Raw genomic sequence first — 15,345 nt, forward strand, 5'->3', positions numbered from 1 at the left:
ATATTTTTGTAATTTTACACATTCCTCTGCACTGCTTAAAATCCTACCTAGTTTTATGCCATTGGCAAATTTGGATATGTGGTTATCAATCCAAGGACGGCGTGGCAGCACAGTGGTTAGCACTGTTGCTTCACAGCTCCAAGGTCCCAGTTTCGATTCCCGGCTTGTGTCACTGTCTGTGCGGAGTCTTCATGTTCTCCCCGTGACTACGTGGGTTTCCTCTGGGTGCTCCGATTTCCTCCCACAAGTCCCGAAAGACGTGCTTGTTAGGTAATTTGAACATTCTGAATTCTCCCTCTGTGTACCCGAACTGGCACTGGAATGTGGCGATTAGGGGCTTTTCACAGTAACTTCATTGCAGTGTTAATGTAAGCCTACTTGTGACAATAATGATTATTATTTAAGTGGTTAATGAATATAGTGAATAAGGACCCAACACAGACTCTTGCGGGGTACGAATCACATTCTGCCAAATAGAGCACCTATTAATAATAATCTTTATTGTCACAAGTAGGCACCTGCCCAACATTCCGACTCCGTGTCTCCTTTCGCTCAGCTGATCTCTTAACCAGGTCAGTAATTTGCCTTAATTCCATAAACTTTAATTTTTGCTACGGCCTTTTATGACAGACATCATCAAATGCCTTCTGGGAGTCCATATAATTAATATCCATAGACATTCCCCTGTCTACTATTTTTGTTGCTATCTTTTATTTTGTAATAGTGTAATTTTCCAACAATACATGTAATGCTAACAGGCCTATAATTCCCTGGTTCCTTCGCTCACCTTTCCTAAATAGCAAACTGACATGTATATTTTTCCCATCGAAGAATGGCTCCTGAATTGAAAGAATTTCACAAGATTATAATTAGGGCATTTCCAATGTTCTCACTGGCTTCCTTTAAAATCTTGGGATAGAAGACATTCTTCAGCACCATTATTTTCCTTGTTTTTGTGAATTTGGAGGAATTCCAGCCTCAATATTAGTTTCTGTAGACAACACTGCAGCACTCCCTCAGCATTGCACTGGAGTGTCAGTTTGGAGTTTGTGCTCAAATCTCCAGCGTGGCATTTGAATCAATGAATGGCTCAGAGACAAGGGTACCAGCCACTGAGCCAGAGCAGATGGCATTTGTGCATTTAAGTAGACACTTGGGGTGCAATTTTATCACCCCTCCTGCCGGTATTTTCAAGTCCTGCTGAAACCAATGGACTTTTCAACAGCTCACAGTATTTTCCATAAACTTCCACCCTTGATGTACAGGTGAGGAAAGGCAATCGAATGAAATGGGGGCAGAGCAGAGGTGGTAATTAGAATGGGGGAAGATTTGCATGTCGCACAAAAACTGGTATTGATCAGCTGAGCCTGTTTATTCGACGCAATCCTACATTATTCATTTACTGCAGTGCAAAGGAGCATTTAAAGTAAGTTATTATTTATATTTCCTTGAAGCATTTTTGTACTGTGACTGAAATACGAATCAAAAATAAATCAATTTGAAACTGCTGTTTAGCCCACAACTTAAATAGTGTGTTTAGTTTTGGGCATCGTACTATATGAAGGATGTCAAAGTCATGGAGAAGGTGAAGAAAATATTAACTGAGATAATACCAGAGAAGGGGGAGCCTTGGGTCAGGCAGCAGAAACTGGGCTTCTTTTCATTAGAAGAGGGATCAAGAGGAAATATGATGGAGGTACTCAGAACAATGAAGGCGGTTTTATAAGGCAAAGAATAATTACGGCATTAGTAGCGAGTCAATGACTCTGAGCATAACAACAACAGCTTACGTGTACACAGCACCGTTCATGATTTTAAACCATCCAATGGAACTTCACCAGAGTGACTATCAAATGGAATTTGACATCAGTCCACAGACTGGAATGTTAGAGCAAGTGACCAAAGACTTTGTCAAATTTTGCGGGTTTTAAGGAGCATCTTAAAAGGAGGTAGTAATCTCAGGATTGCTACCAGTGCCATGTGGTAGTCAGAGTAAAATGAAAGAATAGGCAAGATGAATGAGTGGCTTGAGAGGTGGTGCAGGAGGGAGGGGTTCAGATTTTTGGGACATTGGGACCGGTTCTGGGGAGGTGGGACTACTACAAATTAGACAGTCTACACCTGGGCCGGACTGGAACCAATGTCCTTGGGGGTGCTTTTGCTAAATCTGTTGGGGAGGGTTTAAACTATTGTGGCAGGGGGATGGGAACCAAATGAGGAGGTTAGTGGACAGTAAGGAGGTAGTAACTAAAGCCTGTAAGGAACTAGGTCATGAAGTCAGCGTGACTAAGGGGAAGAGTAGGCAGGGAGCAGATGATGAACGCAAAGGGACTGGTGGTCTGAGGTGCATTTGTTTTAATGCAAGAAGTATAATAGGTAAGGCAGACGAACTTAGGGCTTGGATTAGTACCTGGGAGTATGATGTTATTGCTGTTACTGAGACTTGGTTGAGGGAAGGGCATGGTTGGCAACTAAATATCCCAGGATATCGATGCTTCAGGCAGGATAGAGAGGGAGGTAAATGGGGTGGAGGAGTTGCATTACTGGTCAGAGGATATCACAGCTGTGCTGAAGGAGGACCCGGGCAGTGAGGCGATATGGGCAGAGCTCAGAAATAGGGAGGATGCGGTAACAATGTTGGGCTATACTACAGACCTCCCAACAGCGAGCATGAGATAGAGGTACAAATCTGTAAACAGATTATGGAAACATGTAGGAGCAACAGGGTGATGGTGATGGGAGATTTTAATTTTCCCAACATTGAATGGGATACACTTAGTGTCAAAGATCTAGATGGAGCAGAATTTGTAAGGAGCATCCAGGAGGGTTTTCTAGAGCAGTATGTAAATAGTCCAACTCGGGAAGGGGCCATACTGGGCTTGGTGTTGGGGAATGAGCCCGGCCAGGTGGTTGAAGTTTCAATCGGGGGTTACTTTGGGAATAGTAATCACAATTCCGTAAGTTTTAGAATACTCATGGACAAAGACGAGAGTGGTCCTAAAGGAAGAGTGCTAAATTGGGGGAAGGCCAACTATATCAAAATTCGGCAGGAGCTGGGGAATGTGGATTGGGAGCAGCTGTTTGACGGTAAATCCACATTTGATATGTGGGATGCTTTTAAAGAGAGGTTGATTAGAGTGCAGGACAGACATGTCCTTGTGAAAATGAGGGATAGAAATGGCAAGATTAGGGAACCATGGATGACAGGTGAAATTGTGAGACTAGCTAAGAGGAAACAGGAAGCATACATAAGGTCTAGGCGACTGAAGACAGACGAAGCTTTGGAAGAATATCGGGAATGTCGGACCAATCTGAAACGAGGAATCAAGAGGGCTAAAAGGGGTCACAAAATATCTTTAGCAAACAGGGTTAAGGATAATCCCAAAGTTTTTATTCATATAGAAGGAGCAAGAGGGTAACTAGAGAAAGTGTTGGCCCACTCAAGGACAAAGGAGGAAAGTTATGCGTGGAGTCAGAGAAAATGGGTGAGATTCTTAACGAGTACTTTGCATCGGTATTCACCGAGGAGAGGGACATGACGGATGTTGAGGTTAGGGATAGATGTTTGAGTACTCGAGGTCATGTCGACATAAGGAGGGAGGATGTGTTGGGTATTCTAAAAGGCATTAAGGTGGACAAGTCCCCAGGTCTGGATGGGATCTAACCCAGGCTACTGAGGGAAGTGAGAGAGGAAATAGCTGGGGCCTTTACAGATATCTTAGAATCATAGAATCTACAGTGCAGAAGGAGGCCATTCGGCTCATTGAGTCTGCACTGGCTCTTGGAACGAGCACCCTACCCAAGGTCCACACTTCCACCCTATCCCCATAACCCAGTAATCCCACCCAACACTAAGGGCAATTTAGCTTGGCCAATCCACCTAACCGGCACATCTTTGGACTGTGGGAGGAAACCGGAGCACCCGGTGGAAACCCACGCACACACGGGGAGGATGTGCAGACTCCACACAGACAGTGACCCAAGCCGGGAATCGAACCTGGGACCCTGGAGCTGTGAAGCAATTGTGCTAACCACAATGCTACCATGCTGCCCTTTGCAGCACCTTTGCAGCATCCTTGAACACGGGTGAGGTACCGGAGGACTGGAGAATTGCTAATGTTGTCCCCTTGTTTAAGAAGCATAGCAGGGATAATCCAGGTAATTATAGACCGGTGAGCCTGACGTCAGTGGTAGGGAAGCTGCTGGAGAAGATAGTGAGGGATAGGATCTATTCCCATTTGGAAGAAAATGGGCTTATCAATGATAGGTAACATGGTTTTGTGCAGGGAAGGTCATGTCTTACCAACTTAATAGAATTCTTTGAGGAAGTGACAAAGTTGATTGATGAGGGAAGGACTGTAGATGTCATATACATGGACTTCAGTCAGGCATTTGATAAGGTTCCCCATGGTAGGCTGATGGAGAAAGGGAAGTCTCATGGGGTCCAGGGTGAACTAGCTAGATGGATAAAGAACTGGCTGGGCAACAGGAGACAGAGAATAGAGGTGGAAGGGAGTGTCTCAAAATGGAGAAAGGTGACTAGTGGTGTTCCACAGGGATCCATGCTCGGACCACTGTTGTTTGTGATATACATGAATGATCTGGACGAAGGTATAGGTGGTCTGGTTAGCAAGTTTGCAGATGATACTAAGATTGGTGGAGTTGCAGATAGCGAGGAAGACTGTCAGAGACTATAGCAAAATATAAATAGATTGGAGAGTTGGGCAGAGAAATGGCAGATGGAGTTCAATCCAGGCAAATGCGAGGTGATGCATTTTGGAAGATCTAATTCAAGAGCGGACTATATGGTCAATGGAAGAGTCCTGGGGAAAATTGATGCACAGAGAGATCTGGGAGTTCAGGTCCATTGTACCCTGAAGGTTGCAACGCAGGTCGATAGAGTGGTCAAGAAGGCATACAGCATGCTTGCCTTCATCGGACGGGGTACTGAGTACAAGAGTTGGCAGGTCATGTTACAGTTATATAGGACTTTGGTTAGGCCACATTTGGAATACTGCGTGCAATTCTGGTCGCCACATTACCAGAAGGATGTGGGTACTTTAGAGAGGGTGCAGAGTAGGTTCACCAGGATGTCGCCTGGTATGGAGGGTGCTAGCTATGAAGAAAGGTTGAGTAGATTAGGATTGTTTTCAGTGGAAAGACGGAGGTCGAGGGGGGACCTGATTGAGGTCTACAAAATTATGAGAGGTAAGGACAGGGTGGCTAGCAACAAGCTTTTTCCAAGAGTAGGGGTGTCAATTACAAGGGGTCACGATTTCAAGGTGAGAGGGGGAAAGTTTAAGGTAGATGTGCGTGGAAAGTTTTTTACGCAGAGGGTGGTGGGTGCCTGGAACGCTTCGCCAGCGGAGGTGGTAGAGGCGGGCACAATAGCATCATTTAAGATGCATCTAGACAGATATATGAACAGGCGGGGAACAGGGGGAAGTAGATCCTTGGAAAATAGGTGACAGGTTTAGATAAAGGATCTGGATCGGCGCAGGCTGGGAGGGCCGAAGGGCCTGTTCCTGTGCTGTAATTTTCTTTGTTCTTTGTATTTGATTGATTTGACACATGGTTTGTTCAATTCAGTTTTCCAATATTTTTATTTTTTATTAATTCTTCAGTATCTGTAGAAATTCACCATCATTTGCTCCGTGGTGGAAAGAGTAATCAATCATTAAACTGTGCCTCTCGCCATTGCTGACTATTTGCACATTTGACAGGGCAAAGGGCCAGTGAAAAAGTGGTTTGTCCACCAAATCAAAACTAAAAACAGATCACAGCTAGGAGGAGAATCCTTTGTTGCATTTAACACCCCTGAAAAGCCTTTCCACACCACTGAACTACTCTGCTCATACCTAACCATTTGGAACAGGCAGTAGGTTTTGTGAGAACAATACAGAAACAGTTCTAATGTTATTTACTCTGCGTCAACATTTAGCTGAAAAATGAATGAGTACAGGGCTCAATGCAGGAAATTAAACATGTGCTTTAACATCAGGCATCACATCACCTTCCGACATGCAGCTTTCAGCTTTGTACACAAGCCATCTTGATGTTGCATATAGTGGCTGACGAGTTCTGCCAAGGTTTGGAATGTTGCCCTTTTTGTGATAAAAAATCCACCTCCATCCAACCGTCTGATTTTATAATGTTTCACGGTGCCTTCAACACGAACTGCAAAATGTATGTTAAATACAGAGATAAACAACACTGCACTCAAAACGCACTTTATTCAAAAGGAGCAACAATATTTATAGTGGGTAGTAGCTTGGAGAGGAGCGAAGTGAAAGAAACAGCATTAAACCCAAGCCATTTTGATTGGAACTATACCTGAACCAAAGACGTGCCTCCTCATAAAGGATTGTCAGCTGAAAAAACAAGCCAACCATCGCCTATTTTTAAAATTACGAAAGAGTGGTTTCCTGGAATGGTGCTGTGAGCTGTCTAATGTGTGCTTATAGCAGGACAACCCTCACTTTGGACTATGCCTTTGATTTTAATGAGCGTAGAGTAAAACTGGTTCAACTGCATTCTTAAGCCTCATAAATGATGCAGACCTAATTCAGGGATGATTTTCTACTTCCTTTCTTGGATGCTCAGTGGATGTTTGTGTTTTTCACCCAATCACAAGTTTATGCCTGGTGTGAACCGCATTCACAGTAATAGTTAGCAAATGAGCAACTTCCAGGGTGGTGGGTGAGAATTCAGCCAACAATGATAATATTTAAATACAACCTGTATTTCTTAAAGGGGGAGGTGCTCTTTCACTTTGTGACATGTTCTTGTGCTGCAACGAAGACACAACGGCGACAGCAAAAGATCCAACGACTTGTGTGATGAAGGTCCTGATGAAAAGGGTCTGCAGGAGGTCCAAGGATATGCAATAACAGTGGGCACCATTCTCCGAAATGGAGACTAAGTGTTTGCGCCGTCGTGAACGCAGTTGCGAGGACTACTGATATGGGGGCCAGCACGGCGCTGGAGCAATTGGGCCGTGCCAACCCGCGCATGTGCGGGGGACTTCTTCAGCGCGCCGGTCCCGACGCAATATGGCGCGGGGGTTCAGGGGCCGGCCGCGCAACAAAGTAGACCCGGGGGGTCGTGGGGGAAAGTGGCCAACCCGCCGATCGGTGGGCCCCAATCGCGTGCCAGACCCCATCGGAGGACCCCCCCGAGGACGGAGTCCCCCTAACCCCCCCCCCCCCTCCACAGGCCGCCCCCCCTGACCCTTCGCGCAGAGTTCCCGCCGGCAGCAGCCAGGGGTGAACAGCGCCGGCGGGACTCTGCTTTTTCCGCTCAGCCACCCGGCCCATTCGGGCAGGAGAATCGGTGGCCCCGCCATGGACAGCGTCCCGCGACCGGCGCCGCGCCAAACGTGCCGGCGCAAATGGCGCCAATTCTCCGCACCTCGGATAATCGCACGCCAGCGTCGGGGCAGCGTGGAGCAGCTGCAGCGATTCTCCGGCCCGGCGCGGGGCTGGGAGAATTGCGGCCCGTGTATTTAACAAGTGTATATGGCCTCCGACCACTAGGCATCATGCAAGATGAACAGGACACTGTAACCGGACTGAGCCAGTCTTGATCAGAGTTACAGGAGCTGTAGTAGCATGTTTGGTTAATAATAGTTTAGTTTACCCAGTTTATTCAACATTAAATAACTAGTCTTGAACTAGATGTTCATTTATTATCACAACCATAACAGGAGGAAGGGGTACAGATTGGATTTGGATTTGATTTGTTTATGGAGATGCATATTAGGTTTTATATTGAGGTTAATGTCATTTTTGTATCGTGTCAGTTTAAGATTGAGGTCAAACACTTCCTCAGAAAACTATAATGGCTGACACAAAGTAGAGCATGATCCTAAATTATTCAGGATCTAATTTCTTTGAAGGAGAAGGATTGAAAAAGACAGATTGCTGCCAAGTGTGAACAACAGATTTCCATTGTGTACTTAATATTGAAACCATTACTGCTTAGAGTGCCTGACCATGTTAATTCAAACACCAAAAGCTTGCATTTGTACAGTGCCTTTAATATAGATAAACAAACTTAAGATTATTCATGGAGATATAATCAGAAATCATAGAATTCCTACAGTGCAGAAGTAGGCTATTCAACCCATCGAATCTGCACCGACCCTCTGAAAGAATACTTCATCCAAGCTCATTCCCCCACCCTATCCCATTCACCCCTTAATCTAACCTACACATCTTTTTGGACACTAAGGGGCAATTTAGCATGGCCAATCCACCTAACCTGCACATCTTTGGACTGCGGGAGGAAACCGGAGCACCCGGAGGAAACCCACGCACACACGGGGAGGAAGTACAAACTCCAACCAGCCAGTGACCCAAGGCCGGAATTGAACCCGGGTCCCTGGCACTGTGAAGCAGCAGTGCTAACCACTGTGCCACCGTGACGCCCTAAATGGACACTGATCTGAAAGAGATGTTACAGCACTGGCCAAAAGCTGTATCAAAGTCTTCATGATGAGAAGGGCATGTAGAAGCAGAAGAGATTAAAATAATTCTAAAGCTTTTGTCCTATAGACAGCTAAATGCACTGCTGTCAGTGATGAGATGAAAGATATACAAAAAGCTGGGGCTTGTGAGCTGGGGAGACTGTAGGAAAGCAGGAGGTTACAAATAGAGTGCATAACTATAAGATGTGAATTTGAAATATTGCTGGGGTCTTAAGTCAATGTAGGTCAATAAGGACAAGAGAGATGTGTGAAGGTGCTTATCATGAAGAGAACAACAACTGCATGTGGAATGAAATATCAAAATTATGTTGTCAAAAAAAAAACTAATTTCCAAAATTGAGATTGCACTTCATCTTAAGACTACAAAACATACCATCTCTATATTCATAAGAAATACACATTGGTAGATATCAACTGAGTTAGCTCAACCCACACAGGTGCACCCAATCCCCCATAATCACAGGATCCATAAAATAATTAAGTTGCTTGCATTTTCCAAAGTACAGGCACCTTATTTTCCTAAGTACAGAGGCTTGGAAGACAAGGACAATAAGCTATATCCAAGATTAATAAAATAAATGGAGAAAAGAAAAGAAAAGCAACCCAACTAGAAATGTTAGAATACAAAACTTAAAATTTAGAACATTTAGACTAGCAAATAACATGAACTGGCACAAATCAGTTTCATTTTGTTCAAAATTAAACTCAATGGGCAGGATTTACTGTGTGTGGCATGGATCCTGATGTTGAAAGCAGGAGGAACGCCGCTGGGAGTGGAAGCAATCAGCCAATCAGCAGAGTGCGTGAATCATGTGGCCAAGGCAGGCCAGAGGTCATGGTGTGAGGTGCCATTTTTAAATGCCAGCCCAGATAACCTACAATGTCTAATTGAGCCTGAACCGTTTGGAGCTTTGCGTCAGCCTCAGTGGAAACGAGAAGAATCAATAAAGTGATTGAATGGAAGCCTCACATATGTAAAGGAAGACCTGCAGACCCAGCTCGCATAAAAGACAGAAGAGTGTGGCGGCAACAGCCAGGAGTTGTGTGATCTGAGCAGAAGAAGAAAAGACTGGCATCTGGGTTTAGTTTTGTATCTCTGCAGGTTCTGCTGCAAGCAGCTTGTGAACGGTGGTGCCCTATTTTCCTCAGATGGGTGGAAGAGACACTTGTTCCTTCAGCTACCCTTCCCCAGGAAAGTGGATCGCACCAAGGGCGGCAATGTCAATCACCCAATATGATTGTAGTTCTTCTTTCCATACTCAATTATCCAAGAGTGCTCTAACATTCCAATTTGTAAAATTTAAGATGTTCTTCCTTTGACCACAATGATGGTAAACCCACAGCGTGTGGATCCCAGGCAGGGGAAAGTGGGGCAGGCAATTTTAAAAGCACCTGTTCTAGCTGCTCCAAACACTGTCCCAGCAACTCCCCCCCCCCCCCCCCCCCCCCCTCTCTCCCCATTCCAGGCATTTGGGTGAACAGATGGTATCCTGAAGAGGGCTGGGCAGCAGCATTTGTTACTGAACAAAGACATCTATGTCCCAACACGGGTGTCCAAGGACGCTTGTCGCCTATGTGCAGATTCTTGACTAGGGATTCCCAGGTTCACAGCCCTGTCCCCAACAGCTGCCAGAACAGCCTTGCACATCCACTGGTGAAGTCCCTCGAGGACATGCGTTGTGTCATTGCTCAGGCATGTGGTCTCATGGCTTCTGCCATGGAAAGGTTGGTGACCTTCATGAAACCCAGATCCGTCAGACTATTCAGTGGCTGCCTGGCATACGTAAGGCCCTTCACAACATCAGCTATGCCATGGCCTCAGGTCAGCGCAAACCAGGTGAAAGTGATGATCTTCAAAATGTTCCTTTGCCTTTGGTGTGCAGGGAGATACATCACACACAGAGGGAGGAGATGCAGTTTTCTTCTAAAGGTGCTCCAAGGGTGGTAGTGTGTCCTTCAATCCTCTTGCCAGTCACCATACCTCCTGTAGTGGTTGGGGCGGCTGAGGAGTCTTAAACAAACATAGAACATACAGTGCAGAAGGAGGCCATTCGGCCCATCGAGCCTGCCCGGACCCACTTAAGTCCTCACTTCCACCCTATCCCCTTAACCCAAAAACCCCTCCTAACCTTTTTGGTCACTAAGGGCAATTTATCATGGCCAATCCACCTAACCTGCACGTCTTTCAACTGTGGGAGGAAACCGGAGCACCCGGAGGAAACCCACGCAGACACGGTGAGGATGTGCAGGCTCCGCACAGACAGTGACCCAAGCCGGAATCGAACCTGGGATCCTGGCGCTGTGAAACCACAGTGCTTTCCACTTGTGCTACCTGCTACCGTCTTCTGTGCTGTTCACAGAGGCCTTCACCATGCCGATGCCTGACACTGGGCATCCAGAGCACAGACACCAGGTTCACCCCAAGCCACAGCGCATCTTCAGCAGCCTGTCTGCACCTCAGCTGTTGATACAGGGAGAACACCTTGTCATAGCAATCATAAGCATTTTAAAATGAGTATTTTAAAAATCATCTACGTTGCACGGGTGGACATTGTCTGTTATGCTGGTTGTTATCAGTGCGCTGTAATACATTTTATATGCTCATTTATTTCTGTTCTTCGTTAAGATGCCAACTATCCCTTCATTCAATCAAAGGAAATTCTAGCGCCAATTTTTCAGGTAGCAGCTCTGTAGATGGATAATGGGCTTGGAAATGCAGGTGGATTCGCCACCTCCTTTAACATGTGAGGAGTTTTGGGAGTGGTGATGGGGAGAAAGCTTTGGCCCAATTGGTCTAGACCATGCATATTAGAAGCCTGAAGCATTCAGCTGGAAATCAGGGTGTCATGATTTCTCCTCCCTCATTATTACATCGGTCTGACTTCTGTACAAGGACTGATATCAAGGGTCTTCCTCCTCAGCCTCCTCTTGCACATTAGATTATGAGTTTTCATTCTCCATGTCCTCTGATACAATCCATCCCCTTTCTGAAGCACAAAATTATACCATTGCCCACCATACAGCAATGACCTTTGAGCCCGCTGGGTCATAATACAGAGTTTCTGAATGGTCCAGGTACCTGTTGTGTTATGCTGCTTCGGATAACACAGGCTGCTACTTGATGCAGTCTTAACTAAAGGATGCTCTAGACTCTGAAATGAGTTCAACGTGTTTATTGAACTATTAACACAGTTCTCAAATGAGTTTGACTCTCTGCTAATCTAACTGTAGTAACTCAGTCTAGCTGTACCAGCTTGCTCTAAGCCACGTGCTGGGGTGTGATGCTGCTGATCAACCCCGTCTAACTCTCTAGATGTCTGTCTGTGTAAAGAGACCTGGTGTGAGTGCCTCATCCCTTTTATGGTGTTCATAGATCATAGATCATAGAATTTACAGTGCAGAAGGAGGCCATTCAGCCCATCGAGTCTGCACCGGCTCTTGGAAAGAGCACCCTACCCAAGGTCAACACCTCCACCCTATCCCCATAACCCAGTAACCCCACCCTACACTAAGGGCAATTTTGGACACTATGGGAAATTTAGCATGGCCAATCCACCTAACCCGCACATCTTTGGACTGTGGGAGGAAACCGGAGCACCCGGAGGAAACCCACGCACACACGGGGAGGATGTGCAGACTCCGCACAGACAGTGACCCAAGCCGGAATCGAACCTGGGACCCTGGAGCTGTGAAGCATTTGTGCTATCCACAATGCTACCATGCTGCCCCTAATTTTATTTGTTTATGCTATGCCCCCTTGTGGTGATGCCACCTCTGAGTGTCCTGACTGCCCATTGGTCGTGTCCTATTCTGAGTGATCATTGGGTTGCATGTTTGCATATCATGACATCTCCCCCTTTTTTTTTAGATGTATATACATGTGAATGTGTCTGTCTAATGTGACTGACTGAGGAATACAGAACAGAACAAACAAAACAGATGCTCAGAAGTCCAGTCTCTGAGGCTTGCATCTGATCCTCGTCGACCACCGGAGAGGTGATGGAGGGGATGACAGTGTCTTGACAAGCGACTGGGAGGCACGACTGGTGGCCTCATGGTTCGAGGTGTCTGGAGGTGGCAATTCGACATGTGGAAATAGAGGGGAACGTGGTTGTGGGCAAGCAACTTTTCGCAGTGCCCTTCGATTCCTTTGCACAATGGAGCCATCAGCCATACGTATGACATAGGATCTGGGCGCGGCCTGTCGAACAAAGACAGCCGGAACAGACCACCAGCCATCCGGTATCTTGATGCTGACCGTGTCTGCTGGGGATAGCATGCCCAGATCGGTGGCATGTGCGTCATAGCCCTGTTTCTGGCTGTCGCGAAGCTGCTGCATCTTCTGCAGCACCGTGAGGTGATCAAGGTTGGGCAGGTATATGGCTGGAAGCGTCATCCGCAGGTCCCTGTTCATCAACAGTTGAGCTGGCGACATGCCAGTAGACAAGGGAGTCGCCCGGTACACAAGTAGTGCAAGGTGTATGTCGGAAGCGGAGTCAGAGGCCTTGCGGATGAGCTGCTTAACGATGTGCACCCCTTTTACGACTTTGCCATTGGACTGCGGTTAGTGCGGACTGGAGGTGACATGCCTGAAATTGTAGCTCTTGGCAAACATGGACCATTCTCGACTGTGGAAGCACGGGCCATTGTCGCTCATGACGGTGTTCGGGATGCCATGACGTGAGAATGTCTCTTTTCTCGCTTTGATGACGGTCTGTGAGGTGAGGCCTGGCAGCTTCAGCACCTCAGGATAGTTCGAAAAGTAATCGATGATTAAGATATAGTCACGACCATTCGCGTGGAATAGGTCAATGTCAACCTTGGACCACGGAGAGGTCTCTAGGTCATGTGGTTAGAGCGTCTCCTTGCTCTGCGCTGGTTGGAACCTCTGACAGGTTTCGCAGTTCAGGACCATGTCCATGATGTCCTGGCTGATGCCGGGCCAGTAGATAGCTTGCCGGGCCCTGCGTCTGCACTTTTCTACGCCCAGGTGTCCCTCATGAATCTGCCGCAGCACCATGCTCTGGAGACGTAGCTGGATGACTATCCTGTCCAGCTTGAGCAGGATGCCGTCGATCAGCGTCAGGTCATCCTTGATGTTACAAAATTGAGGGCATTGCCCTTTCTGCCAGCCATTGCTGAAGTTGTGGATGACTTGCTGCAACAGGGGGTCTTTGGCCGTCTCTTCTCGGATGAGAACGATCTCATCTAATGCCAGTAGAGTGCTTGCACACAGTTGTACCTGCAACTTAATGTGCTGGATGATCTCCAGTGGTTCACTGGGTGAGTTGACGGAGAGGGACAATGCATTGGCGATGATGAGCTCCTTGCCAGGTGTGTACACCAAATTGATCCGTCTCAACAGTAAATGTTGGCAAGCCGTAGACATAATCATGAAATTTGAGGATGCCGGTGAGAAGACCTAAACACTCCTTCTCAATCTGCACATATCTGGTCTCAGTGGGTGTCATTGCCCGTGACGGGTATGCTACTGGTACCCAGGATGACGTGTCATCTCTTTGAAGCAACACCGCCCCAATGCCATCCTGACTCGCATCTGTGGATATCTTGGTCTCTCGGTCTGGGTCTGGGTTGATTTTTTTCACCAGGTTGCGTAGGGCCGTGGTGTATGTGGCCAAATTTGGGATGAACTTGCCAAGGAAATTGACCATTCCCAGGAAGCGCAGTACTGCCTTCTTGTCCTTGGGGACTTTCATTGCCTCAATGGCTTTAATTTTGTCTGTGTCCGGGCGCACACCGTGTTGCAAAATCTGATCGCCCAGGAACTTCAGCGTGGATGTCCCAAAACAGCACTTGGACTTGTTTAGCTTGAGGCCATGTTCATGTATGCGTCGGAATACTTTCTTGAGTCACGACACATGTTCCTCTGGGGTTGCGGACCAGATTATATCATCAACGTAGACACAAACCCATTTTATTCCCTCCATCATCTGTTCCATGATGCGATGGAAAGTCTCTGATGCCAAGATGATGCCAAATGGCATTGGATTGTAGCAGAATCTGCCAAAAGGCGTGTTGAAGATGCAGAGCCTTTTGCTGGATTCTTCAAGTTGGATTTGCCAAAATCCATGGGATCTGTCCAATTTTGTGAAGAAGTGCGCGTGTGCCTTCTCACTCGTGATTTCTTCCCTCTTCGGGATGGGGTAATGTTCTCGCATAATGTTTTTGTTCAGATCCTTGGGGTCAATGCAGATGCGTAGGTCCCCCAAAGGCTTCTTTACGCACACCATCGAGCTGACCCAGTCGGTTGGTTCAGTGACCTTGGAGATGATGCCTTTTTGTTGTAGACTCGTGAGCTCTGCCTTCAGGCGCTCTCTCAGTGGAGCAGGGACACGTCGTGGTGCGTGGATCACTGGCGTGGCATCAGGCCACAGTAGAATCTTGTACTCGTATGGCAGCGTGCCCATCCCGCTAAATACATCTGGGTACTGGGTTAGGATGTCGTCGATGCTGGCCTGAAGATCCGAATGGGACGGCGTCGTGGTGTAGACCCTTTGAATGAGGTTCAGTTGCTTGCAGGCGTGCGCAACTAGCAGGGACGCCCTGTCTGGTTTAACAATCTCAAAGCGTAAGCTTGCTTGTGTTTGTCGGCTGGACACCTGAAGGTGGCAGGACCCCAGTGCCTTGATTGCATTTCCATTGTAGTCCAGGAGTTTGCAGGCAGCTGGAAGGATAGTGAGGGGTTTGATTCTCTTGAAGTCTACCTGCGAAATCAGGTTGGTGGAGGCACCTGTTCCAGTTTGACCTGGATGGGGCAGTGGTTCACCTTCATCACTGCATGCCGTTCGTCCTCGGAATCCACGTCCCGGATTGATTGGACTCGCGATGTGTCCGGT

At 47.0% G+C, this 15,345-nt stretch overlaps 1 protein-coding gene across 1 annotated transcript in view; it reads right to left on the reverse strand.

The window, feature by feature from the left end:
* frk (fyn-related Src family tyrosine kinase) overlaps positions 1-15,345 on the reverse strand; it is a 186,009-nt gene that overhangs the window by 30,833 nt on the left and 139,831 nt on the right. The window contains exon 3 of the mRNA XM_072499422.1: positions 6,014-6,177. Within this exon, the coding sequence (XP_072355523.1) occupies positions 6,014-6,177 (164 nt within the window). The remainder of the gene's footprint in view (positions 1-6,013; positions 6,178-15,345) is intronic.

Source organism: Scyliorhinus torazame, chromosome 4 (assembly GCF_047496885.1).
Source record: "Scyliorhinus torazame isolate Kashiwa2021f chromosome 4, sScyTor2.1, whole genome shotgun sequence".
Classification (NCBI taxonomy): domain Eukaryota; kingdom Metazoa; phylum Chordata; class Chondrichthyes; order Carcharhiniformes; family Scyliorhinidae; genus Scyliorhinus; species Scyliorhinus torazame.